Raw genomic sequence first — 27,690 nt, 5'->3', positions numbered from 1 at the left:
AAGTATATTTACATTCTCTAACTAGATTTATAAGGAGGTAGACAATTTATAGCCAACAATAAAAGATACTTAAGCCCAGCATAGAGCTGTCAGATTTTATGTGCTAGGCTTAAATTGATCATTGATGGAAGGAAGTAGGAAGATTGTTCTTGGAAAATTATAATTTTTTCATAATTTGTAATGCCCAAAGGAACCTGAGCATCACAGCCCATTGAATTTCACACAGAGATGAATATCTTTATTTTATAAATGAGGATTCAAAAGAAGAAATGTTTTTCATCTTTGTAGTCATTAGCAGAGGCAGGACCTGAGCCTACATGGGTGTCTTGACCACCAGGTCACCAATCAATCCACTCCCTGCAGCCTTGACTTCCCATATTCACTGGTTTTCCTTTCTCTTATGCAACCAGTGCGAGGCAACAGGAACGACTGAAAACTGTTCTTGGTGGCTGGGAAACTTATCTAACACATTCCTGTCTTTAATGGCATAATTATTTATTGCACAGAGATGAGGACCACAATATTTAGTTTTGTGTGTAAAGCTATCCTCTTCGTGGGCTTGATGTTCAGTGCTGTGGGTTACCAAATTAAACTAACCAAAAAAAGACTTTTTAACAGCATCTGCCTATAGTACCAACATAGGTCTTTTTCAGAGTTTTACATGTGTAGAAGCTTTAGATTATGATTTAAAAGCTTGAACAACGTCACTTGTGAAAGTTACCTCTGAAATCTGTACTGCAAACGTACTTTAGCATATACCTGTATGTTTGAAATACATCAAAAAGATTTAAGCTGATCAGTTTTGAAGCCCCTTTTTAGCTTTTTGGAGTGTTCTTTATAATTTATAGTGATTTTATTGAACATTATTTTTAATTTTTGAGTTCTAACAGGGCAAAGCTATCACAAAGGCAAAATAAATCTTGCCTGCCTTTCAATTCATTCCTACAGTGCAATATATCATTAGAACGCTGTACCCAATTATTTAATTTTATACCTAAACTAATCAATTAACCAGTTTGCCATTATTATTGTCCTCTGGGTTGGATAGTGTTTATATGTTGCCCTGCCGGTTAAGTTTGATGCTTGCAGCGGCAAACCCGGTGCTTTCTTCAAACCATTTTATTACGAAAAATTGTTCGTGTCACAACCTGATTAGGCTTTGTATATACTTAAAGAGTTTTCAAAATAGCATTGTGCATGGTGGTGGACCCCCGCTACCCAGGCACAGATTCAGAGGTGGGGTTGAATACGGAGAAAAGCTCTGAAACTGCAGCCAGGGTCTTCTGCATTAGCCTCAGCTGGTTCATGCCCACCACGTGGCACCGCCGCACGGCTGTCCCCCTCTGCTTTTACACTGGGGCTCCCACCTAATACCTAGGCAACTGAATCCAGAGGAATTAAAAGGCAGTGTGCTTTTCATTAAGCAAATGAAAAGAAAATCACAGTCCCTGCCCCGAAGATTGTACACTGTAATCAATGGCAGCATTAATGGGAAACTTCACTGCACTCGGAGGAACAGTAAAACATGCATGATGGGGCCCCGAAGACAAGACAACCAGTAAACTACTTACTCTGCTTCAGCTTCATTAGCCATTAAAGCAGGATAATGGCACTTACCTTGCCCCACCAGAGATTAGTTAGTCGTCGCTAGCACAAAGTTATGGAGGAAAAAAAGAAAAGAAAAAAAAAAAAGAGAGAAACATCGCTCCCATTCTTGCCTTAGTGAGGTTGGCAGCAGGTGAGGACAGGGCCTGGGTCGTACTGCGTGGCGCTGGTCGCCGACCTTGTTCTGAAGTACAGGGTTGCTTGTGCGTGAGCTCTTGGCTTGTAGAAGAGCAAAAATGTTGGGTGTGTGCAAGCTCTGGGCTGCTCCGGCACACGATTCTCGGCACAAGGGGAGGGAAGGAATTGATTTACCAGCCTGGCCTTTCACTTTTGGGGCTCGAGTGTGGTTTAGCTCCCAAGCAAGAATGTTCGGAGAGCGCCGACGGCTGTCCTGCAGACGTTCGGCTGCTCTGCCGAAAGCCCCGCATGGCTGAAACCTTACTCGGCGATCTGCGCCGTGGGACCTGTCCGTGGCTGACAAAACAGAAGCGTGGAGCAGAATTGACACCGCCGTGCGGGGAGGCTGGTGCGACACCTGTCCGCGCCCTGCCTGGCGCAAGCCGATGCCGTTTATCTTTATAAGCATTTTTATTAAAAGTAGGTCCTAGAGCAAACAGACTTTGCAGTGTGGCTTTTTTCATCAAATGGGCTGATTCGGTCTCTGCTGACTCAAAAAGCCAATCAACAAGCCCTCTGAATCTTTGATCCATTTTTCTACTTAGCTGTTCTCTAAAGGCTCAATTTCCTCTCCTGTCATGCTTTAGAGAGGGGGAAAATACACAGCCTAGTCCCCCAGTTATAATACAATTATTTGGTGCAAGGGAATTTTTTTTTTTTTCACTTGAATAAATTAGTTGTTAATTAAAGCTTTTTGATGTAGTGCGAAAGGAGTTATATTTGATACCAACAGCTGTATGCTGTTTGATTTATAGTCCTTTGGGGTGTTGTTGGTTACAGCGATCCATTTCTCCCCCTTCCCCCATGAAACACACACACACACACTCACTTCAAAGACCATTAAGTGGTACTGTGTTTTCAATTAGAAGGAGAATATTTTTGCTGTTTTTTTCACTTTTCTGTACGTCGCTTGAAAACAGAAGAACAATGTTTCATCACCTTGGCCATTTTCCCCAGGGTAAAGTCCTGTACTAGTGACAGCGAAGACATTTGTGACACTGCCAGGGTAAAGGCTCTGCTTCGGGCTGATTCGTTGATCCTGAACGTGGTTTCCTAGCTTAGCACATTGCATCTGCAAATAGTTGACACTGGCAGAGGACTTCCTCCGAGTTCCACTTCAAGCAAGTTTAATTGCTGCTCTGAGAACTGAGCCAAACTTCCAGGTAATGCATAAGGTGTTTGGAAGCTGTGTGATGCGTTTAGGTTAAAGAATCGCCATAGTCTTCAATCTGGGCAGAATTAGGGACCTGGGCGAGTTGGAGGGCCTTGGGTTTGATTTCTAGCTGGGAAATTAGAGAATACAATAGAAAATGTTGGCAGAAGGGAAGGTTTATGTACAATTCCTTTTATTTCTTCTAATCCTCTCTGACGAGTAGATCAAATTCACTGTACATTTGGTGCTTTTACTTGATTGATTTGCCTATTTCTAATATCTCTGAAATTACTCAACACTCATCGGCTTAGCTATGACTGTTTCTCACCAGGCCAGGGACCACATGCCGGCGGTATTTCCAGGAGGACATGGCATCCCAAAGGGCTGTCCTGTAATGCCCTCTCTCCTTTTCCTCACTATCGAGGAGGAGAAGGGCCTTGGAAGAGCGCTGTTGGCTTTTGGCTATTTAGCATGGTAGTCACACATAGGTTAAGGAGAAGCTTTTCTGTACGTGATGCTGTTTGCAGTCGATTCCCAGCACAGTGTTCATTAACTCTGATAGAAGTGGTTGAGCAGAAAGTGTGTTTCTTCACACTGGTTTGCATTTGAGCTTCTGCGCCTGGGAAATGGAAATGGGACTTCCCAGTCTTGTGTACTAACATGTAGGGCACCTTTTAGAGATGATCCAAGCTCAGCTGAGTAAAGTAATAGGATCAGCTTCCCATGCAGAGGAGAGAGAAAGCCCTGCTTCTCCATGAATCCCTATCCCAGGCAAGGCTGTCCTACTGTTGCCATTTAATTTGTTTTAATCCGATAGGGGGGGAAAAACGGGTCTTAATTAATTGCCTTCTACTCCAGGCTCAAGAGGAAAACCTGCTTCGGAACAAATTAATGCAATCAAAATCTGCAGGTTGTGAGGCTGCTGGCAGAGTTCCCTGTTTGTGAGTAAATGAGTGCAGGTTCCCAGCTCTCTAGGTTGGGAGAGGCATTTCTGAAAGACGGTAGCTGGAGGTGTGGGCTTTTAGCAAACATGAAGAACTGGAAAGTAGGGTGGTTTCCTCCTGTGCCCTGCTTCCCCCCAGGCAGCATGAGTGTCACTGTGGCCTTGAATTCTTTCCATAACTATTTGAGTCTGAATCAGAGTTTAAGGAACTGGAGGATGGTGGAGATCACCCTTGTTGGAGGTGGGTGGCTGGAGAGGAGCAGAGATGCTCATGTCATGTCACCATGTTTTTTCTTTACTCTCACTGCAGCTGAGTTTCATCCTTTTCCTGCTATCTATCCATTTAAGTAGGTAACTAGCGTTATTTTTCCCTTCCCGCTACCTTTGCAGTAGTGATGGGGGCAGCAATGGCTGCCTACTTAACCCAATTTCTGGAGTCCCACATGTATTACGTTGTTGCTAATACTTTTCTGGTATGCGCACGCAGCACTCTGTATGGTTGCACATTGTGGACTTGCCAGGAGGGGTTTTAGGCCACTGAGATTGGCAGGAGACTTGGGGAAATGCCCGTACATCTCAGTATGATGGTAAATACCTTCTAGTTTTAGTATTACGTTGCTTGTTCCAATGACCTATTCTGGGAAGGGCTTGTTTATCTAGGGATCAGTTTAGTATTCTAGTTCTCAGGACTGTAGAAACTATTTTTGCTGCATTGCTGAGGGACTTTCTATTTGTTCTATGATGTGTTGTTTTAGTAGGACCTTCAGAAATACAATATTTCAAGCTTCATAAATGGATTTGATAGCAGACAATGAAAACAGAAAGATTGTTCATGAGGAGTTTGATTTGTGCACCTTTGACAGTTATTTTGCAACTTTTGTGTATTTTCTACTATACCTATTTGTGTTTAGTTGAAGAGGGGGAAAAATGGTTATCAAATGAGGAAATTAACATTTTGCATATATATGGAAGAAAACATATTTTCAGTTGTGTGCATGTCAGCTGCTTACTGGAAACTGGTGGGTATCTTATGGATGTCTCAGTTTGCCTCATTTCTGCATTACTAATGGAGGACTTTGAATATCTGGCTTTAAGTTAACAAAAAGCAGTACGTGTTCAAGAACTGGAATAACATCTCTGCCAAGCATCCAGAAAAGCTATACTAAGCTTCTCGTTGCATGACACACTCCTGTGATGCTACATACAAGTTCCCAGTAAGGTGTTATTCTTCTGAGCTAGCTGAAGAGGTGATACTATTCTACTGTTGCTACTATGCAGCCATCCTAAAATATTGGTTTCTGAATTATTCAGACATTTGGAGAGAGAGGAGAGAATAAAAAACATGTATTTGCTGCGCATGTTTCTGCAGGTATATGGAGCCATCAGAAGTTACAGGTGAAAAAATGAAAAACAGAGTGAGGGAAGTGAAGGAAAAACAAGAAGGGAGAGCATGGATGTCAACAACGAAGATGGCAAACTCTTTAGCACAAGGCAAATGCAAGAGAGGACCTGGCCATTAAGGACCACTGAAGGGCCTGGTGAAAAAGTGTTGGTGCGGAGGGGTAGGTGACAGGGGAGGTCAAGGAGAGAGCCAGGGAGGAGCAAACAGGGATGAGGAGGGGGAAACCACGCGGTAAAAACTGGTCCAAAACTGTGTTCAGCCATGTCTGCACAAAGCCATTGGAAGGACTTACTTGAGGAGAAACATTTAAGGTCTGTGTAATTTCTCCCTTTTCTGAATAAATAGCAGGAGCAGTTAGTAGGGTGTGTGTGACAGGGCAGCAGCAGTGACTCCTATGTTTGGGTTATTTAACATGCCCCACTGTAATATGATTTCACAGAGTTTTGGAGACCACCTTGTTTTCTCGTCTACAAAGACCAGCGGTTTTGCATTCCTAAGGTTTTCCATTATCAAAGGTTCTCATGGCCTCTTTATTTTTGTGTTTTTTTTAAAAGAAGCTGTAATATCTCTATTGTTTGAAAAAGAGTCTTTGAATTTTGGCAAGGAAAAAAGCTTTGCAGCCGAAGACATCCCTTTCCCTTCTCCCATGAAACTCTCCTCTGTTCTGGCTGAGTTATGAGCTGTGCAAGATCGCCATTCCCCATTTCTCACTTGTATTTCTCAGGAAAATGTTGGCAGTGGGTCAGAATAATAACTGAACACGAATCTTCCACAGAGCCGGGCCCACAGTATTGCCAAAGCAAAAATAGTAACGAGAGAAATCCCCGGGGACTCGTGGGGCAGGTGGAACTGGTGTCTCACCCCTTGCAATCTGCCACTAGCAGTGGCTGTAGCAAGTCTTGCCAGGCAAAGCAGCGTGTATCTCCAATGATCCTCGATGAAGGAAAGGATGGGTCCACTTTTGGACCCAACTTAATTTCTGTGTTCAGGCTGCTGAATCAACCAGCTAAAAAATTAGGCAGTGCCGGGTTCACCCTTTTGGGTCCAGCCATGATGTGGGCTGGGGCACATACGTATTAATCCCATGGTGACATGCCTTTCCTATCACATGTAAGAGAGTGCCTCAGTCACGCTGCTGGAGAAACATCCACTCAAACAGAAATAAGTTTGCACAAATAGCTGTAAGGTCGGGAAATTGCTATTTTTTTGATGCTTGCAGTCTAAACATCTTTCTTATCGCAGTGGCCACTGTAATAAACACACCCAAAGTGTGTATATCTATACATATATATATACACGTTAGATGATTTACATCTGGATGGTCATGTAAGCATCACCATATGGGATGTAAGCGCATTTAGACTTACATAAATTACGTTTTGCCGTGGTACAATGCAGAGCAGCAGCAGAACCCCAGCCTTTTTTGAGAGGCGAATCTAATAAAAATCTGTATTTGCTGACAAACGCACAAGAAAACTCCGTGTTTACATACACGCACGTGGCCCCGAGCGCATCGGTGACACTCATCAAGCAAAGGCGGCCGCACGCATCTGCGTTTGCTCCTCTACAACTGCTTTATTTCCTTTTGAATAACAAGGAGGCTCCCCCCGCCTCTTCCCCAGAGCTGCGGGCTCCGTTTCTGACAATGCACAACCACGTTGCTCGTTGGAGTGCCTGTCATTAAGCAATGCGCTGATTATTCTGGCAGCTCCGCTACTCAAGTCCCCGTGGACGAAGTCAGACATGGAGAGAATTGAATTTCGCCAAGGACGGGGCTAAAGGTCGTTCCATGCAGTGGACAGCTGTGTCTAGTCAAATCGAAACTATTGCTCCAAGTGTTACCAACAGAATAGCTGATAGCTCTGTTGTCAGTTCATTTACACTTGCATCCTGTTACAAATTAAACTGGAATTGTGGTGCGCTGAAGGAGCGGAAAGTCGGTTTTCTGCCAAGAGACAATTCCTTATATCACCAATTTCCAACTGCAGCCATTATAGATCATTGCTAGGGGTTTTTGTGATTTCCAGCAATGAAGATTTAGGATCCTGATTTTCTGCCATGGGCAAAATTCCCATTAGCACCTGCTCTCATCTTCTAATCCCATAGGTTGAAAAGGAAATGCAAAGCTCTGGTAACTGGCCTCTTTTCTCAGCTCTGCTCACAAAGAATACCATAAAGTACAGAATTGTTCCTTGACTTCTCCCACTTTCCAAGTTTTCTTTCTTTTTTTCCTATTTCTTTTTTTCTTTTTCTTCTTTTTTTTTTCCCCCCCCAATCAGGACATTTGAATTCAGACAGGAGGAAAACTGTGAAATATCTTGATTCTGCTACAAACTCTTCTGCATGGAGGTAGGGTGTAGCAGCAAAAGCAGCTTAGCAGCACTGCTTATATGCCAGCATTCATCTCACCCCAGCACAGCATCTTCCTCTCAACCCACTCCTAAGCCTTTCCATCAGCAAGCCAGAAAATGCCTTCTGGGCAGAAACACAGCCTCTCCCAGGATCCTCAGTGGGTCCTAGCAACTAAGCTAAAAGCCTGGGACTTGACCACATTTGGAATAAACTTGCCCAAAACCATCAATGCTAATTAGCTCATGTTATGAATGGATTAAGTGAGACACCAGCTGCAATGGGGCATTTTGATTTGGGTTGTGGCTTGGTAATTAGATGCACATAAACTGGCTGGGGAGCTGTCAGTCAGCAAGCAGCAGTTTCCTTTGCGGTATTAGGAAGAAGAGCTTTTCTGTGTCCCATCATCTGTTTTGCCGTGAACCTTTGGGTGATGTACCAGTGATCAAACACAGCATTGAGCGTGAACCGAAATCCTCCCCTGAGCCACAGCCGTGCGACTCGGTGGCTTCAGAGCTTCGCTGCTCGTGCGGCTGAGCAATGTTATTTTATTTATAGTGCAAAATGCTCCTCGTATGGTGGCTGTTAATGTTAACACCATCCTTCCCTTTGATCCGTGCCAGCCTTCCCCGGTTTTCTTATCTGCCATTGGTGCATGGAATGGAGTTTGGGGGAAAATGTGTTTGATGCTGTCATGAAATTACCTAGAACAACACTGATGATAGAAAATTATACAAAATTGGAATTATAGAGGAGGGAACGTGTGCAACTGATGGTGCAGGCATCTGTGGTGTTCTCACCTACAGCCGGGCTAGTTGTCCTGGGCTCCCTTTCTAGCCAATGGAGAGAAATAGGTAACTCCAGTGAGATCCACCTATTTCAGACATCATCTGTGTTAGAAGGAGAGGAATCCCTACAGGGAGTCCCTGGTGATTTGTTTGGATGAAGTTGTCTGGATTTTAGACCTCTATTTTTAATGGATGTCAGGAGGTAAATCCTGCTTTTCCTCCCAAAGCTGGAGCTTGCATGAGAATAAAATAACCAGACAGCAACTTTCTTTAATGTGAGGAAAGGCAGAAAGTAAAAAGGCAGCTTGACTGCTCCTGACATAGAGCCTTTATCAGCTCCATAAATAAAGGGCATATGCATGTAATGGCTGACTGCATCTCAGATTGCAATACCAATGTTTTAAAAGCCTGCTGACGGAGCATCTGCTTATTTCATTACTCCTCCAATGTCTTTGCAGGTAAGTCATGCATTATACAGTACCATCTCTAGCAATGCATGACCAGAGGGGACAGTCTGTAAAAAATTTGGATGGTCCATCGCTTTCCCTTACCTTCTAGGAGAGAGAAACATAAGGAATGATGTATTCAGTTAATAGGCAGAATTTGTGAAATAAAAACCTATTTGCTGTGAACTAGGATTTGCATTTTTTTAAAAGAAAGGAGAATGACTCTATCTCGTTACTATGTGAGCTGGCTGCATGCACAACAGAGCAAAGATGATTTTCAGTAAACTCCCGCTCAGAAAACATACTGGGGGCTCAGTATTAGTCAGGTGTAAAAGGAAGTGTCATGCTTTACTGGAAAACAGATATGGTGGTGAGTTATAAGAGTTTATGGTGAGCTTTGACATTGCGGGAACATTTTAAGGAGCCCAGATACAAATTCAGCCTGGCCCTGACTGCAAACTAACTTGTCCTGTGTTATCACCAGTAGTGTGGCAGAGGAGGTTCACAGTAGTCCTACTGAACTGAAGTTTCCCTTTAGGAGCAGAATTTGGTCCAGAGTTTGTAAAATAAAATCATCGTGGGAGAAGAGCAACAAACTATCTCCCCAGACAGGTTTTTCAATGGGCAAGTTCATGTTAACCTTGTGCCGTGTCCCTCTGCCATGCGTCACAAATGCTTCCTTTGGTTGTTGTTAACCAGAATTGTTGGATCTCAATGCCTTGGTTTTTTAAGCAGGGTTTGCACTTAGTAAGAGCTGATTTTCTCAGGCATGAATGCCTACCCACCTGCATACCGTTGCCTTGGCTCAGTGCCCATAATTCACCATCCTCAAGCACCTAGACGTGTAGACCTAAGGATGTCTGCTGGCTTTCCTTGCAATTCTCCTCCCTTCCCTGGCCATGTGCTTTTGAGCCAACGTGCTGGAGAAACATTTGCTGTGTTTCTTTGGGTACCTCCTGGGTTATTTATGGAAGAAGACGCAATCCGAAAGCTGTTTTGTCACTGAAGAAAGGGGCCTGAAGAGAGGATCCATAGCACTGTGTAACACTGTGGTGATTCAATATTTGGCAATAAGACATATTGACCATTCTACGTATATATTCATATCTGTTGTAGGTCTTTTTTTGGTCAGAGACAGTAAAAAGCTATTAGCCATCAAGATGCTTATGTGAAATGAGTTTCTGGGCCCCTGTCCAATTGTTCATAACCTCACTCATTTGATATGCACACAAAAATTTTTAAAAAATGCTCCTGGATCCAGCAGATGTAACCGGGATGAACATGATAAAGAGAGCCATGGAAGTGGCTTTCAATTCTGGAGTACACGAGGAGGTAGGCAGCAAAAGAGTTTTAGCTTTATAGGCTTTCCTAATTAGCATCCATAGCTGAGGAAATACTGTAAGACATTTTCCACAAGTATTCATTAGCTGTTGGGTTTTTATAAGCTTGGTTAGACTTTGTACACTTTCTCTCACCATCCCGTCTTGTTTGCTCTTGACAAATATTCCAGCAAACATGTTTGCGAGCAGGAGTGTTTGTGGAGGTTGCAAATACTGGAGAATATTCCTGAATAGTGCCTTTAATATTCCCACTGGAAACCTGCTTCTAGGGATCGTAATGTCCCTCTGTTCAGGAGACAAACATCGCCGTGTCATGCAGACATTTAACAGCTCATGAATTGGGAAGAGATCAAGAAGAGTTTTTAGAAAAGAATTTCAAATACGTATTTTTAGGCAAACAGCAATCTGCTAATAGTTCACAAATCAGCACACTGAATATGTCAAATGCCTGCCTCTTCTGTAGTGTCCCATTTCTGGGATTTAAGGTCACTAACAACTTTCGAAAGCAAACCCAAATATTTTATTTGCTTTTCTCCTCAATTTCAATCTGTGGAAGAAAAGAGGTGTTTAAAAAAAAAAAAAAATCTGGTCTGTTTAGAATAGCTTCCATAACATTGTTTCTTATTGACCTATCTCTAAATAAGAGACTCTTGCTCTTGACTGCTGCTTAGATGAATGATTTCTAAGGCTTTTCTTTTTGTGACAGCAATGAATTGGTCGATGTTTGTATTAAGCTTTCCTAAGTGCACTATTAAATGGGCAAAACTTCAACAATAAACAGGCTGACTGGCTCAGTGATAAATTGAAAAGAGGGGGAGGTGTGTATTTTTAGACAGAAGAATCATCATGGAAATTGTCCGATTGCCATGCATTTGGAGAAAGGCTACGTGGAAAAATGCTTCAAATAGGTACCAGACATTAGCTGCTCTTAAATCAACGAGACTGTGCTTTGGAAAAAAAATACTCATCTCATCAATGCCTATCTTGTCCTAAGGCTTGCCTAGGATCTAAGCATTCCCGATAGTGTTGGAAGCAAAACCTTTAGGCTTTCTTTAAAAATCCTTTAAGTTCCTCTTGTCATCATGACTTGCAAACAGGCTTGAATATTTTACCTTTCCCCTACATGAGAAAAAGATACGGGCAATTAAAGATGCAAAGAGAAGGAAAGGAATCCTCCCAGACCTTTGTGTTGTTTTGTCCAGGGTTGGTGTTATTAAAAACCAAGTGAGGACAACTGAATTCCCAATTTTGTCTCCTCTTTGCCATGTCAGAGGAGCATATTTGTGAGTGATTGTTTCAGGTGAGGACAGATGGCATATTCATGGTGTTTCTGTCCAACAGTAAGTGGGACTTAAGTTCTTTCTATGGGTAGATGCTCAACCCTCTCTGTTTTCAGCCTGCCAGACGTCAGGGCACACTGGCAGTTCCAAGAAACAATTATAAGCTTCCAAAGTTGCCAGGCACATCACTGCATCCATTGAAAGCCTTGCGTTATCGAGCTGAAGGTGAGGTTCAGGGTCTAGAGTGGCTTCCCAGCTCCGCCGCTGGCTGGCTCCAACCCTCGGCAAACCTGCACCTCTTCTCTGAGCTGTGCAAATGAGATAGTAGTATCTGTCTCACAGGGGGTGTTAAGAAGCTTAATTCATTAGTGTTTACAAAGTGTTTCTAGATCCTCAGATGGAAGGCTCTATAAACAGGCAAAGTATTACTAATTGCCAGCTTACACTGAATTGTAAAGTGAAAATAAGGATGGCTGGAGGAAAGAGGAGGTGAATTTTCTGATGAGCTGCATCAGTCTAGTGGCTTCAAGTTTAAAGTTTGATTTCCCATTACCATCATCTTAAAAAACTCCATTCATTTCTATGGGTGTAATATTCGACCTCCAGTTTGGGGAAAATCAAGGCACCTCTGATTCTGCAAGTGAGGCCTCCTATACTAAAGACTAAATCATAGGCTTAATTCGGGTAATCATTCCTGAATGTATACCATGAGATTACGTTGCTTTAAATGGCATGAATCCTGATTTACAGAATACGAAATCAGTGGTGCTGTTCGATTTACACCAAAATATATTAGAAAAACAATCTTGCACATCTTTATGGCCGAGGAGCACACCATGGTACTAATGTTCAGAGCATTTCAAAGCATATGGGTGGGCTTTTTCGTTTGTATGGTTTAGTTTCATGTTTTTTGTCTTCTTCATACAGCCCTGGCAGGAAAAAACAGACTGGTTTATTCAGTCCTTTCCACTTTCTGAATTTCCTGCAATACCACAGTGATGTCGTGCTTAGGTTCCTAGTTAACTTTTTGTTGGCTTTTGGAAGGTATCAGGAATTGGAATAAGTTGGATAACTTGTGTTGTTTGTATTTATAAGTTGTGTTATTTATATGCATTTTTCTGCAAAGCCTGATTCTTTAGGACCAAGCTCTGTAATAAGTTTCTTCAAAAATTAATCATAGAAGTGGAAAGAAACTTACTTAGTGCTCTTTCACTCTTTAAAATACACCACATTTTCTTTTTTTCTCAAACCACACTGTTAAAAAAGTAGTGGATAGCCATTTCCCACTTGGCCTCCAAAGGGCGAAATCCTCATCTGGTATAAATTGGCGTAGCTCTATTCAAATCAGAGCGAGTATATTAATTCACTCCAGCTGAGGCTCCAGCCCTTGAAACACCAGTGAGTAGAACCAGTTTTGCACAGGATGGATTTTCAGGCTGGGTGGAAGGTTTTGCTGTGTAACTTGGTTATGTGTCTAGGCTCAGGGCTGTGGGAAACTGTCTATTTGACATCTGCAGCATACACAGCAAATGCTTTGGCAGTTCAAGTTAATGCCTTTTGAATTTGCAGGTTGTTTACTTTCAGCTTGAATGTGGATTTGCTTTCAGCCTCAATGGGAAATCTAACATAAGAAGTAATAGGACTAGCCATCTGTCTGAAAGGGTATGAGAATTCCTGGTTTTGAACTAATAATGGAGATCAGGGACAAGTTCACCCCCTGTGTAATCTCTGGCAAATTATTGGCATGCTCCTTGGATTTCCGACCTGGGACCCAATCCCTCTGGTGCAGTGTGAGCAAGCGTAGAGTTAGGAGATGAGACCCGTAAAATGAAGATGGTCAACACCCCTTTCCAATGGTCGCTTCTACAAACAAGCATTGTTCCAGCTCTTTCTTCCTCCGCTCTGATTTACAACCCATTTTGGCGTATAAACCGTGCACCTGTGAAGCGGTCTGCTCCATCGTCGCTGAAGCCTGTGATCTCAGGGGAGCAGTAAACAGCACGAGTGAATGGGAACCCCCATCTCTCGCCAGCATTTCCTGCAAGTAAATATCAATCCATGTGTTAGTCATAGGCAAGAGAACGGTTTAATAACTAGATCAATTGGCTCACTTTTTCAAAAAAGCTCAGGGCCAGATTTCTCAACTGTTCCAGCACTCTTGAAAGGGTCCAGATTTTTTACTTTCTTTCTTTCAAGCTAAGAGTTAAACCCATTTCTCCCTCCCACCATCTAAACTAAGAAGAGTTTGGCACAAGAGCCAAGTTTTGACAAAAATGATCAGCATCCTGCAGCATTTAGCAGGACACAATGAACGGATTTTGCAAAGAGCACAGCACGTGATGGGTAGTGGAGCTGCTCCCATTCACACATGTGGACACGAATGGGGACTTGGGCTTCCTGTACCTGTCTTGGTCACCCACAAGAAGTGCCATCAGGTTCAGTGAGAAAATACTTACACATGTACTGTGTTCTCTAGAAGGCTGTGTCCTTATTTTGGCAGCCTGTCTAATATAAACTCTTGGTCCCACCTTTTCCACTGACTTCGTCCATCATTTCTGTTGACTTGGATTAAGGAATCCTGATTTGTGCCAACTAAAGACCCAAGTCTTGGTCTCCAAACCACTGAGATGAGCTAAAGATCATTGCTTGAGTAATTAATAAATAATAGGAAAGGTAGGAGAAAAGACTACAAGAAATCATTTAGGAAGAACATCATCTGGTCTTTAACAGCAAAATATTCATTCTTTACTACACATAGAGTGAATATATGGGCTTTTAACCTTCCTGAGGTGAATAGTCCAGGGACATAGGATATCTGGCAACATCCTTAAAAGCACACTGGTCTGATTCTGATCTGCCTTAAACACTGAGCAGCATTACTTAAGATATCCTGGTGTAAATCCAGCCAGAGATTAAAACCAGCCCTGCAACAGCTCTGTTTGTCCAGAGGACTTAAGCAAAATATACTGCTTTCATCCCAACAGCACCATCCCCGGGCTATTTTACCTCAATTACACTCTGATTTAAGAAAACTGGAGGGCACCTGATCATGTTCAAACTGTTTTCTTTCTTCCTTCTCTGTCAAATTAGGGCTACTGCAGATCTGATGAGTTTCAAGATTGGGTGGGGAAACAAGACTCTCTTCAAAGTCTTTATTTTGTTTATTGATTCAATAGTATTTACTGACTAATAACCACCCAAGGCTAACAGGCTCATTTGAACTGGGAATGCTGTGATCTCACATGTTATCTATGGGAAGGATAGCTAGTTTACAGATAAGTCGTCTGCTTAAGGTGGGAGAAATCAAGGCTTGTAGTCCTCTCTTAGGGAAACTAGCTTGGTTCTCTGCCAATTTTCAGGGAGTCTTCTTCTCTTTTAAAGTTTTCCATAGAATTACAGTACCATTTTTCCTTATTTCCCTTGTATGTGTGCAGTCATGAGAACCAGGATGGCTTGAAATTAAATAAACACAGTCCAACCTTCAAGTCAAAGACTTTGCGGTTTTAGGTTTTGCTTGGAACCAGAAGCAGAAGAGCCAAAACACTGCATAAAAGAAGAAGAAGAAGAAAAAAAGCTGTTTTCGTGGTATTTTTGGCATGGGCGACTGCTCTGAGAGATACTGGAAATCATGCAAGAAGGGTCTGTTCTTAAGACATTTCCAGCCCTGCTCTGAAGACTGAAGGCTTTAGATAAGCATCTGCATGTGGGGATCTTTATCCAAAACAAACCACCCAACCTTTTGTAGTTCACCCATCACTAATAGTGATTTCCCCCTCTGCATCTCTCCCCGTGCACTTTCGCACGCACACAAGTTCTTCGAGGCATCCTAAAAGCTTTTCCTTGCCCATAACATTTTAATTACCTCTTGAGCAAGACTTTCTCCTCGATGAAGAAAAAGAAGAACGTGTTGAAGTGCCCCGTACTGCCCGAAGGATTTCCTCTCCTCAAGCTCACTGCACATTTTGGGATCGCTTTCCTCCCCCTTCTCCTTTGCCACACCTTCTCCACGTTTTGCACGATTGTTTTCTTTCTTTTTCTAGCCTGGAAAAAACCAACATCCCCCCTGCTCCCTGGCAGCGTGGGTGACAGAGACAGAGAAATCAGCACAGTGTCAGCAAGAGTTTAGCCCCGCAGCTGGGACCTGAACTTTCAGCAGCGGAGCACAGCGCTGGGTCACTGCACTAAAGCAAGCCAGATTGATACAAAGTGCTTGCTCACCCTGGGAAGGGAAGCACCAGAAGCCAGTTGATAAAAATCTTTAGGCACCATCTATTGTGAGCTTACAGCAGCGAAGGCTGAGTTTTTCCTGGGAAAGATCACCGCGATATTTACTGTCTTAACCCCCAAAATGCTGCAATATTAGGATGCTTGCTGCACTGAGGGGATATAGCGTAGGGGCAGTGTGGATTTTAGAGCTGTTGAAACTGGAGATGGAGCGTGTGGACTCAACGTGCTGCGTACTGTGTGAAGTTTTCAGCTCTGAAGACCTGAACAATCATGTCTGCCAAGAGTTAATGTGCTTAGAAAGAGGATGCTAAAATATTCTTTCCCACTCCAGTTTGCAACTGAGAACTTGTTAGTCTGTAATATCTTTTATTTATAGCGCCTTTCAACTCAAAGGATCCAAAAATGCCTTTATCTGGGAGTCACTTCGATGATACCTCCAGGCAGGGATGCTTCTCTGCAGGAGCCTCCGGCTGAGGTTTCGGGGTCTTCTTTACCACGGACACACGTGAGGGACTCAGTCTGCCTTGCCAAATGCCAGCACTTGGTACTAAAGGCTCAGTGGATGGGCAGAAACCCACCCTAAGCCTGAGGAATAGCAAAGAGACATGTAAACCCTCCGGGAGAGAGGGTTCGGATGGACACCGGCTGACTTTGGAAGCAGACGTTGGGAGGAACCATTGCCAATGTTGGATGACACCTTTATGCAAAAGGCCTGGGACAGTGAAGCCGCAGCTCAGAAGAAGGGATTTGGTGGCCCTGCCTCGATATTGCTCCCTCCAACCCAGCCAGCCCCAGCCCGGTGGCCTGGAGGAATCTCCATCGTAAACCTTGCGCAGGGGAAACATCCCAGTGGCGGAGACGCTCCTAAAAGGACAGGCCCAAGGCTCGGTTTAAGTATGCAAACTCACACGTCCCTTAATGAGTGCAGTCGCAGCAGGGCATCCGCTTAAGTCCACTTCAGCGCCTGCCCATCAGCCGCTCCGCACGCAGCAGCTGGCGGTGGCCGAAGGACCAGCTCCTCCGTGTGGCTCCTGGCAGCTAGACGGTGTCCTCCAGCCCTCTGCTTTCCTCCCCCGTTATACGTGCAGGCCAGGGAAGCAAAAGTCGGACCGACTGACGGGTTTACGATTCCAGCCTGCGATTTCTGCTTCATCCACGGCCAGGCGAGATTTTGCCAAGATACATATTAGGCAGCTGCTCAGGACACTGCTGTTTTGTCTGTACCACCCCGAGCATGCTGTCTGTCTGTCTGTCTCCCGTTCTGTCTCTGTGACCCTACTTTCAAGCCGGTTGCTCTGCTGTTCCCCGGGGTGGCCAGAGCGTGTTCGGCAAAAACCAGCATTTTCCTGGCACTTTTACTGGGCCTCCTGAGGGACTCGTTGCTGCAGGGAACGGAGGCACCGGGCCTGAGGCACAGCGAGTGCCCATCTGTTTCACCACCCTGTAACTCCCTTGGCTTCCAAGGAGTCCCGATGCGTCTCAGTGGACAAAGCAGTCCAACCAGGCTCATAAAAAAACCCCTTGGACACCAGCGGCTGCTTACAGGGCCGTACCCTGCTCTGAGTCTCCAGCCTGGCTTGCAGCTTCATGCACTCATGCCACCATGCTAAAATCCTCGGCACATCCTCTTTCCTCCCTCCGTGTCTCTCCCAAGCCAACCCCAGCATCAGCATTATTTTTTTTTTTCCTCTAAATCTCTTTCCTCCAGGCACCAGACAAGGTGCATTTTACACCACTTTATCTCCGTCATGCATATGTCAGTGTTTCAGACTCTGGTGTAATTGGAGTCACATTGCTGGCCGAAAGTTGGCTCTCTCGGGTCCTTTCCATGGAGAACATGCTTTTTGCCTCCACCTTCCTCTACCTCCCAACCAAACCTGTCTCATCCCTCCTTCGTGGAGGGGGCTGGGTCTCGCACATCTTGGCACGCACGAGGGTCATGTTGCCTGCTTTTAGGGCATCTCACACTCTCTTCTTCTTCCTCAGAGAAGAGCATACATATGTTGTGTGTACATATGGGTTTTTCCCCCCCTTCTTGGTGCTTTGAGTGTCACATCACGTTTCTCTCCCCTTGGTGCTCCTTCCACACGTGCTGCTTTCGATTTGTGGGTGGGAGTAGGACTGAGTCCCTCTATGGACGAGCTAAGAGGGAAAAAAGGGAAGGAAAAAAACTAAAAAGAAAAAAAAAATAAAGGAATAAATATTTGGGAGGAGGGCATTTAAGAGGAGAGAAAAACAAATCAAAGCTGATGCCAGGCTGGAACCAGCAGCTGGTTGCCAGCACAGCAGCCTGAGAAGTTGTTGGTGGAAGCGCTCAGTGCCATGTTTGGGTTGCTTAAAAAAATACACCCTCCCTCCCTCGTTATTGCGCCTCTGTTTTTCTCCTGGCCCCACAAGCAGGAGGAGAAATTCAGTTGCCAAACGCAAGCTTGTGGGAAGTTTGTATTTACAGCAACGCCAAGGGATGCAAACAGAGCGTGTCCTGCCCCGTGACACGTGTGTGTGCACACGTGTGTGCGCACACGCGTGTGCGCCCGTGAGCACTGCAGTTCGCCTGCGCTCGGGCAGCTGTGAGCTGGATTGGACCTGCCAGGCATGTTGTGGGTGCAGTGGCTCTCCGTTCTGAGGAGATGCCAGTGCATTGGCAACCATGGCACGATTATTTTTTTTTTTTACCGATGTGAGGGGAGGAGGTGGGAGGGCTGGGGATGGAAGAGAAAGGGGGGGTGGAAGGTTGTAACGCTTGGCTGGAAAAATTTAGAGGAGTACAAAGGAGAGAGCGATGAAAAGGGGCGGGGGGGGAGGAAGGAGGCTGTGAACTGGCTGCTGTGGAGGTGGGAAGAGATTTATGTTTGCCGAGTGGTTTGGTTGGGAGTGGGCTGGGAGGGTGCGGGGTGCCGCAGGCAAGGCGGGGGGTGCTGCGGGGAGGCTGACGGCCCCGGCGGTGAAACGGCAGGGCTTTATTTTCTTCCTTTCTTTCCTTCTCCCTCCGCTGGGCGCTCAGAGGAGAAGGCAAGACAAAAAGCTGAACCGGTGCCAAGAAGGAGCTGCAGCGACTCGAAAATGGCACTCTGCGCCGCACTAATATTTCGAAGCTGGGCTGCACTGGAGAGCAGCGAAACGTGCCGGGAATGAGAATGACTGCGGCCGCAGGGCCGCCGGCCAGGCTCAGGGGTGTTCTCCTTCCTCCCTGCTTCCCCATCGCCTTTTAAATGTGACCTTTTTCTCCTCCATCCATCCCCAGGGATACTTAGGGGTTCTGGGAAGAGAGGGGACCCTTGCTGGGGACTTGGGGTAGAGAGGGAGGGGGCAGAAGGGGGACAGCACCTTGCACCCCAGGGCTGGTGCGGTGTGGCAAGCGCCTGGCAGAATTGCTCTGCTTGTAGTCAGATTCGAACCCATGTGTGTCTGTTACGATGCTCGCTGGAAAGGATTTTAAGCAGAGAAGGGGCAAGTGTGCTCAGCCCCTTCTGCCGTCTCCGTATTGGGGAGGGATTATTTTTTTTTTTTTTTTTAATGTTTTCCTAGGGAGGAAGAGAAGACTTGATTCCCAGGGAGTTTTCTGATTGTTTTCCTGTTGCCACTCCTTCCCCTCCTCCTCACTGTCCTCCTCCTCCTCTCTCCGTACCCATAAGGCTGCTCTCATGGCTCTGTATCCTGATGCAAGGTTACTTGTAGGACATGCGAATCTCTGCAAGGTGCAACGTCGCCTGCATCGGTGTTCCCCTCTGCTTCTCATTTGCTGGGGGATGAGGCAACTTCCAGGCGGCTCCACGGCTCAGCTGAGCGCCTGGTTAATGCAGTGTCGGTGCTTCGGTTGCAAAAGCCCCTTCCTGCAAAGCCTGCCTGGATAAAACAAACAAAAAAAATCAGATAGGGCTGAAACTTCAACAGCAATTCATAAGGTTGATTAATTTGCAAGGGATGGGCTGGAGTTTTGCTGTGATTTTTGTCTGAAAGGAAAGGTTTTGTCCTGTGGTATTCCCCTCTTCCTTCCATTCACAGGCTAGGAAAAAGTACATTAAAGTACCTTTTTTTTTTTAATGGGGTTCTGATTTTTTTTAAACCTTCTTGGAATTATTACTAGCACAAGCATTCTTGTAGTAGTTCAATAGTTGAAGCTGAACACAAAGATTTTCCCACCACCACACACCTGCTCCTCTCTGGATCATCCTGGCATTTGGATCTGAAGTTTTAGGTTGGCTTTACAGAAACCGGAGACTGGAGAAAGAGAAAACTCCTGCCTTTGGGTTTGAAAATGGGTCCAGGTCCTGCTTTAACAGCAGTTTTAGCACTCGCACAGCCAGCAGGTCAAGTTCAAGGAGACCTTTCTAAAGGATGGGCAGAGGTTCATTAACTTGCTGCATCTCAAAAGCTTGTGGGTTGTTGGGTTGTTAGCTTGGCCCAGTTTGTAGTCCCAGGCATGGGATGATCCCTGTGACCTCTCTCACCTGAAAACCATGCCCTAGCATATATCCAAACGACTTCAAATGTCGTCTTTGGTTTCAGACACATAGACCTGGTTTTGGAGCACCTAATTCTGGCCAAGCAATGCCTTTTGGAAATACTGTGATAAATAGTGGGGAATTTAGGGAGACTTAAAAGTGTTATCCAGCCTCCTCTCCTTACTCTTTTCTTCTCGCAGCTCCTCTCAGATCAATGCTCTTTCCTCTCTGGAGGATCGAAAGCTCGGTCCCAAATTAATGCTATTAGAAGGTACACTCATTTCTGAGGTGTCGTTAGCAGGTTTTGTATGGAGTAGGATGTCCGCAGCAACTAATCCCTTGCTCTTCTTCAGCTCTCAGCTGTGCCTTGAACCATGTAGTTACCACAGCTCAACTTGGGCTTGCACGGAGGAGATGCTGTCATCTCTTCTTGCTCTTTTTCCTTTGTTGCAAGTGAGGGATATGTAGTGCTTGGCCCAGGAAGCCTTGGAGAGGGTGAAGAAACCATGGCAAATGTCAACAAGAGGGTTGGTTAATAACTTGGAGTAATTGGTGTGCCATTGTACCTTCCACCTGATCCTACCTGTTCTTCGTGAATAAAGTACATACATAAAAATTCATGGTTTTATATGCACATATGTGCTTGCTTTTTGCTTTTCATTTGCCTCTTGGGATTAATGAGATGAGTTGTGTATTTAAGCTACCTTCCTCACCAACGGCACATACCATGCTGCCCTTGCCTGAATTTCCCAGAAGTCCTTGCTGATACTTTTGGCTGCAGCTGCACCTCTTTCTCCTGCACAACCTCCTCTTTTTAACCTGAGATCCCTGACCATGGGATTCCAACCTACAAAAGCAAATGCCAGGAGTGGGGATTAAAGCCCACATCAAAGTGAGTAGAGGAGACCCTGGCGGCTGTCCTAACCCACCGTGCACCTGCGCAGAGCATGGCTCACGCTTTTAGATGCGGAGCCAGCTTGTGTTTACTGCAGATGTAAATCTCCTTATACTTCAGTTACCAAATAACAATCCCCAACAGATTGTAGAGAGGATCCCAAAGATACGGACAAATATTAATGTGGACCAACAGCATCCCTGTGTGCAAAGTAGCAATGTGGTGTTTGTTATTCAGGAAGGTAAACAGAACACAGCAAATGAAGAGATCTTCCTAAACCTTGATATTTCAGAATGGAGACCTCTTTCATTTCCTCGATATCTTGACAATGCTCTGGAATAAGGGAGCTTGTGTAATGGACCTTGTTCATCTTGGGACACAAAAAGTTGCTCCTGTATTTTCCAAGTGGTCCAAATAAGCCATCTGGGCAGCTTGGTCATACTTCCCAAGGAACATTGCAAAGCATTGACAAGGCAGCTGAATGTCTTTGTCTTTATTTCTCCCTGTATCAAAGAGATGTCTTTGGATGTATTTCCCTGAAACATGATGTCTGATGAACCTCAAGTTGCTTCTTTCAAATCCTTCATGCTTTTAACGCTTTGTAATGAGAAACGTTTTCTGCTTGAAGTTGTTATGAGATGACTTGTGTCTGGAAGGGTTAATCTGGAGGACTCTGCCAAGGCTATCTTCCGCCCCTGCTCCCCACACCTTCCCCACTCCCAGTCTTTTATTTTTTTGGACCGGTAACCTCACATTTCTGTAATCTAAATGTGCAAATGCTTTGCAGTCACGGTCCAGTGGCTGGGTTAATCTCAGACCCCTGGAGTGGCAGATGGCTGATTTGTTGCTGATTCCAGTTAAAGAGAATCGTGCCACCTATTATCTTTGCACAGGCTGCCGCTTAAAAGGATGCCTTGGGCAAAATCAGTGAAAAGCAAAGCAAAGAAAACACTCTCTGATCTGCATCACCACAGGTGAAAATGTGAAATATTTCACCTTTGTGTGAAAGGCTGGAGAGGTGGACAAAGAGGGGAGAGGAGGCGGGAGGGGAAGAAGGGGAGAGGAAGATCTCGTTTTTGTACCAGAAGTGCAGAAGCACTGGGAAGAGCAGGTTTGCTATAGTCTCGATGTTGAATCACAAGCACTTACCCTGTTTTAAATGGTTTTGCAATGTGGTAATCCTTGGCTTCAGCCTCCTACTTTAACTCTTAAACAAAGCAGGAGGCTTGGCATCTTGTGACACCTTCCTGCTCTTCCCAAGCTTTTCCGATGTGGGTTGTCATAGGAATCCGTGACACCACTCCCTGCCATCACGGATCATTGCATGCCCTGCGGCTGCCGGGGAAAGCCGTGATGGTCCCGTGATGCCAATATGCTTACCAGGGCTACTTGGGAGGAGAAACCTACATATCTGTATGGGTTAAAGAGAAGCCTGGGGGACCTTCCAAAACGGAGCGGGGCCAAGGGTGAACCCCAGAACTGGGTGGTCAGAGGGCCCTGGCTGGCAGGTTGTGGCACGTATGCAGAAAGCTGTAAGGAAATGGAGAAGGGCAGAGCAAAACTTTGGATGCTTATGACCATTTTCTGCACGGTCATTCCCACAATCAAGGTTTTCTCTTTTCTCTTTGCTCTGGGAAACGCCACAGAGTCAGATGAAGAATTTGGGAAGAGAGTGTGGGTTCCCTGTGCAGAGTCCAGTGACGAAATCTGTGAACAAGGTAAGAACAAGGGGTTACGGCTGTGGAGGTTTTTGTTTCTTCCTTTTCCCCTTCCAAACCCATTATTACTGTGTTAGACATGAAATTTAGGATGCATGTAGCACAGAAACTGATATTCCAAGCGCTAAGTGAAAGAGTCTAAAAAGATTAAGCTAAATAGGACTTCTTTTTAATGCATGCCATTATGATGGTTTGGGTTTTAGAACAGTTTGTATTGTATCCAAATGATCTATGTGTGAATAATTGTTACCAACCTCCTGACACCAGGACCTAATTAGGAAGTAAGAGCCTTAAATAGGCCATTTGCGTAGTGAGCTTCCATATGTCTCCTTGCGCAATTTATTTGCTTCACTCCATTGAGATATAATGAGTATGAAACTCCTAGAACTGCCTTTGACTCTGAGGCTCTTCTCTTCATCTCCTCTGCAGTTATAGCCCATTATTAAGAAGATAATATCTATTTCCCTGTGTTCAGAAAGAAAAAGCTACTGTACTACTACTCTTATTCCAGATTGCCCAAGTTTCTCTATCTCCTAGTTTACAATGGAAATAGAATGAGAAATGCCAAAACAACCTGCAGCCTAAGAAAAATGTAATGCTGTCAGATAAAGCACAAAGAATGTTAGGGCAGGATGATCTTGAAGGAATACTACCTACCATATCTACCACAAAACCCTGCTGGAAAGCTGATGTTGTGGTATTTCAGTCAATGTGTAGATGCAATTTGAGGAACGCGGTGTATAGATACAATTTGAAGGGCTCTGTGTTGGTTCTATTTGGCTTTTCTCCTGCTAGTATGTGAGGAAGGGGGAAAGGTTGGTACGAGGTTGCCTGGATTTTGTCTTAGTTTTGAATATTTAGCTCACTGTGGATCAACATGCTCTCTGGGACTCTCTGTTCATGTTACGTTGCAGAACATGTTCTTTAAGTGTGGTTTCAGAAGATATCCTTTATTTCCAAACACCTCTTACATGCATGGCTCCATTCCATGCTTCCTGTGTCCCACTTCATTCTTTTACTCCCATCATCCCGAAGTCAGCAAAACTTAAGCGTATGATTGAGTGCCATTTTCTATTGGGATGAACTTTAACAAATGTTCAAGGTTTTGGTTCCCCCCCCTCCCCCCGCCCCCAAATCAGAGCCTTATTTAGTTTTCCAGTGAAAGACAATTCCACTTGCTATGATTTTGTCTATGATAATTCACTTGCATGTTCCCTTACAGGAGTTGTCATTGCCTTCCAGAAGGGAGGTTAGTGCTGGTCCCCTCACAGTGATAATTATAATCAGACCTGTCAGCCTTCACACAGTCTACGCTTATCACTTGCATTTAGGAGGATTTTTCCTGAAGCCTATTACCAGTGCTGCTTCTTAGGGAAAAATAGTCATGATTTTTTCTTCTAATCTTTGATGGCTCTCAGCTTTGAAAGCATGGAGAGGAGCAAAATGACTGCCAGTTGCAGTTAAAGAAACTGTCTTTTGGTCCTGGTGTAAAGCTCTGCATCCAGAAAGCCAGGGAGCGGGCAGGTAGTGTGTGAAATGCTGAGGGCTATAATTCGCTTGTGACAACTCTTCAGGTTTGCGGAAGACACAAACCAGTGCTTTTTCCAATGGTAATGCTCGCAGAAACTAGCTCTGCAGACCTGCTAGACGAGGACTTCAGGTGGCAGGTGGTTGTTGGCAGTGGTACCCTCTCTCCCTGCTGTTTTGGGCAGCAATCTGTGGGTTTGCCCGTGTTGAACCTCTTGGATGCAGGATTGCCAGAGAAACGGCTGTGGTCAGTCCTGGAGATGATGACTGGAATCCAAGGATGGGCGCAGTGCAGGACCGATGGACCCACTGCCGCCGGCACACCGCAGTACGGCGGTGACCAACTGGCCAATGTGGTGGTGTTGGGTAGGATGTGGTTCGGTATTTTATTCATACCAAGATGTTTGAAAACTGGCAGCCCTGGTGTTGCTCAGTGGGAAACACATCACCCTATTTACTAGCTTTCTCCCCGTTTTCGCCACATTATTCCTATTGATATTCTAATAAGCCCCCTTTCTTTGTTTTTTTGTTTTCTAATTTAAAGAAAAAAAAGAAGTAATTTTTATGATTTCATTAGTCTAAATAAGTAATGTATCTTTTAGTCCTTCCTATGTTAACAACATGCTCTTTGTAACATACTCAGAGATTTGAGCTCCCTTGATTTTGGCAGAATTTGAGGGTGGTCAGCGCTTTATAGCTTTTGTAGCAAAGGAAATGGTGGGAGAGTGGGAACTCTTACATTCCCTGCAGTTATATATTTACAGTGTGAAGGGATATGATTTGCCTTTGTTTTATTTAAATTCACTGGGAACTGGAGATTTATTTATCAGGTGTCACTCCCTGAAGGAAGATAAATGCCATATAGCAAAGACTTCATCTATTATACAAACAGATTTGAAGACTTTGCTATTGCATTCCTCTGCCTGCTACATGGAGTAAAAATGCCTTCGGCTGAACAGAGACAGAGTGATACTTAGCGGTAGCATCTTATGACCTTTTGATCAGCTGAGATCTCAAGCCATATTAGTGGACAGATTATGATGTGATGGAAAGAGGGCCAGGAATAGCCTTTTTATCATGAGATCCTTCCTGTGAATATCCTTCTTCGGTATATTCAGGTGGTTAATCACAAGGGCCAGGACAATCATTTGAAAACAGGGAAGTGAAATACTGGTACAGGCAATCCAAATATGCTTGGGTTTGCCAGCTACGGTTGGATATTACAGCTTACAGTTTCTCCCTAATATTCCCCTACCCTCCTGTTTCTATCAAGGCTGTGGTTGACCTTGCAGTATTTCCTATCACTAATAACCCCATTTTGGCAGAAAGATCTACACAAAATGGACCCTGAGTCCTTTGACCACAGGGGAGCTGCAGTCCCCGAATTGAAGGTATGCACATGGTGAATATGGATATCTGACTGTGAAGGGAAACATTCACATGGAAATGTCTCTGACATTTTTGAGATAATAACAGTAATGCTTAAACTTATTTCAACCCTTTTTAGGAAAAAAATGCAGGTTTTAAAAAATGCACAGCCCTGACAGTATTTCTTTTTTTATGGAGCCAAGGAGAAACAAGAACAACTTTTATATTGATCATACCTACCTGCCTGTGCAAGGATTACTCCTTAAACTTTGCTGTAGCTTTAAATTAGAGTTCTTTTCATCTTAATGGCCAATACGAATCTTCAACTTTCTTGATAATTGGGCATAAAGGAACGCTCATTCATTGCTGACTCTGCACATCGGTAATGGTTGTGCCGAAGTTTGATCTGGGTGTTGTGGCCACTTTTGGAAGGAAGGAAGGACGGACACATGTTTGTGAAGTCCGATGTAAATGCATTTGGGTCTATCTGAGCATGAGCACATGCCCAGGCAGCCCATGCTGGTTATGGAGTATGTAGCATAACCCTGTACACGGTTAGCACGGGGGGTATCCGACTTGTACACGTTTTGCTTCCTCCCGAAGCCAAACGAGCTGCTCATTTTCCCGACACGAAGAAGGAGAAGGGGTGGCGGTGTGTGAATCCCAAACTGCTGTCAGTGTAATGGGGATGCTGATGCACCAGGCCTGGAGAACAATAGCTGCCACAGCCCGATGGAAACTCTTTGAAAATGAGAAGGTTATGGAGGTGGAGGAAACGCACAGCAGGACACTGTCTCCTCTTATCTCCCCCAGCCTCTTCAATCAGGTGCCTGCTGGGCTTCCCACTCCTCCTGCCTTTTGCACTAGATCATAGGATCATAAGGTATTAAGATTCTGCTGGCATGAAGTCGTCCACCATCCCCCTGGCATTATAGCTTCCTGAATCAGGGAGCAGCCGTGAAACACTGAAGCCGTGAGCCCACGTAGTGCCTTTAGCTGCAGCTGCCAGGGCCCCAGAGGTGTCCAGATAGGAGCTGCGAGGAGGCACCAGCTGCCTGACACAAGCTTCCACCATCTTTTCTTTGGGAAAAGCAAGCACTGCAAAGGGTGGATGGTGCTGTCTGTTCACCAAGAAGATGCCATTGCCGAAATATAGCCAGCTCGCTACGATAAGGTGCTCCCTCCCAAGCTCCATCTGCAAACCACGAGTCGGTTGCTGCACAGATGATACCCACGGATAAGCGTTGCAAACCTCATGAGCAAAACTATTCAAAGGGATGGGTTCCTCTGAACAGCTCCCATCTGAGAGTAAGAGCTTCTGATGGCAGCTTTGAAACCTTTCCAATGAGAAGGCTTTGTGGTGTGTGTGGTGAAGAGGGTGTAGATATGAAATGTTTCCTCTGCCTCCCTCCGCTGCCTTCAAGTGCTTGGGTCCCTGCGGTGTGTAGGAGGGTGCCCGGACTTGGGTGACACCGTATCAAGATCTTCCCTTTGGGTGTGGGATTGCGTTAATCCTGCTGTGCCTTCTGCCAGATGGTCCCTGCCCCGATATAGTCAATGCTTCTCAAAAGTAAAGAGCTTGAGTTCAGCTTCTTGTAGCTGGGAGGGACCCATGAAAACGGACTTGCTTTGCCTTGGGCAGCTCAGCACAGAAGTTCCTATGGGACATCTTACGGTCCTCTAATGTGGCATGGTTAGAACCTATGGCAACTGCTTGAGGTGGGATGCTTTTTTGGGGGTATGCAATTTAAAGTTGCAAAGGTTGAAGATGTAGTATAAGGCAGATGACAGTGGTGTGGGATGGGACAAAGAGGGCAGTGGTTTGTTTATGAAGTTAAGCTGCCCACGTATAGCATCTTTGTCATTTTAAACACATATCTGGTTCCTTGCAATTATTCTTAGATTGCAGACGGCAGTAATCTCCAGTTTCTCACCGAGTAAGAGTGATTTCATGAACCAGCAAAAGATTATTCTTATAACCAAATTTAGAGCCATACAATTCCCTTCTCCTGCCTGGAAAGAGATGA

At 44.8% G+C, this 27,690-nt stretch overlaps 1 protein-coding gene across 2 annotated transcripts in view; it reads left to right on the top strand.

Annotated features, from left to right (window-relative positions):
• SETBP1 (SET binding protein 1) overlaps positions 1-27,690 on the top strand; it is a 262,267-nt gene that overhangs the window by 96,259 nt on the left and 138,318 nt on the right. Inside the window, exon 4 of one of the 2 annotated variants that reach the window (XM_075021105.1) lies at positions 22,697-22,768. The exons of the other annotated variant lie outside the window; for it this stretch is intronic. Within the exon in view, the coding sequence (XP_074877206.1) occupies positions 22,697-22,768 (72 nt within the window). The remainder of the gene's footprint in view (positions 1-22,696; positions 22,769-27,690) is intronic. 2 annotated transcript variants of the gene reach the window in all.

The sequence above is a fragment of the Buteo buteo genome, chromosome Z (genome assembly GCF_964188355.1).
Source record: "Buteo buteo chromosome Z, bButBut1.hap1.1, whole genome shotgun sequence".
NCBI classification, from domain to species: domain Eukaryota; kingdom Metazoa; phylum Chordata; class Aves; order Accipitriformes; family Accipitridae; genus Buteo; species Buteo buteo.
Note: the sequence above shows the minus strand (reverse complement) of the source record. Positions and strands in the feature narration are given on the sequence as shown.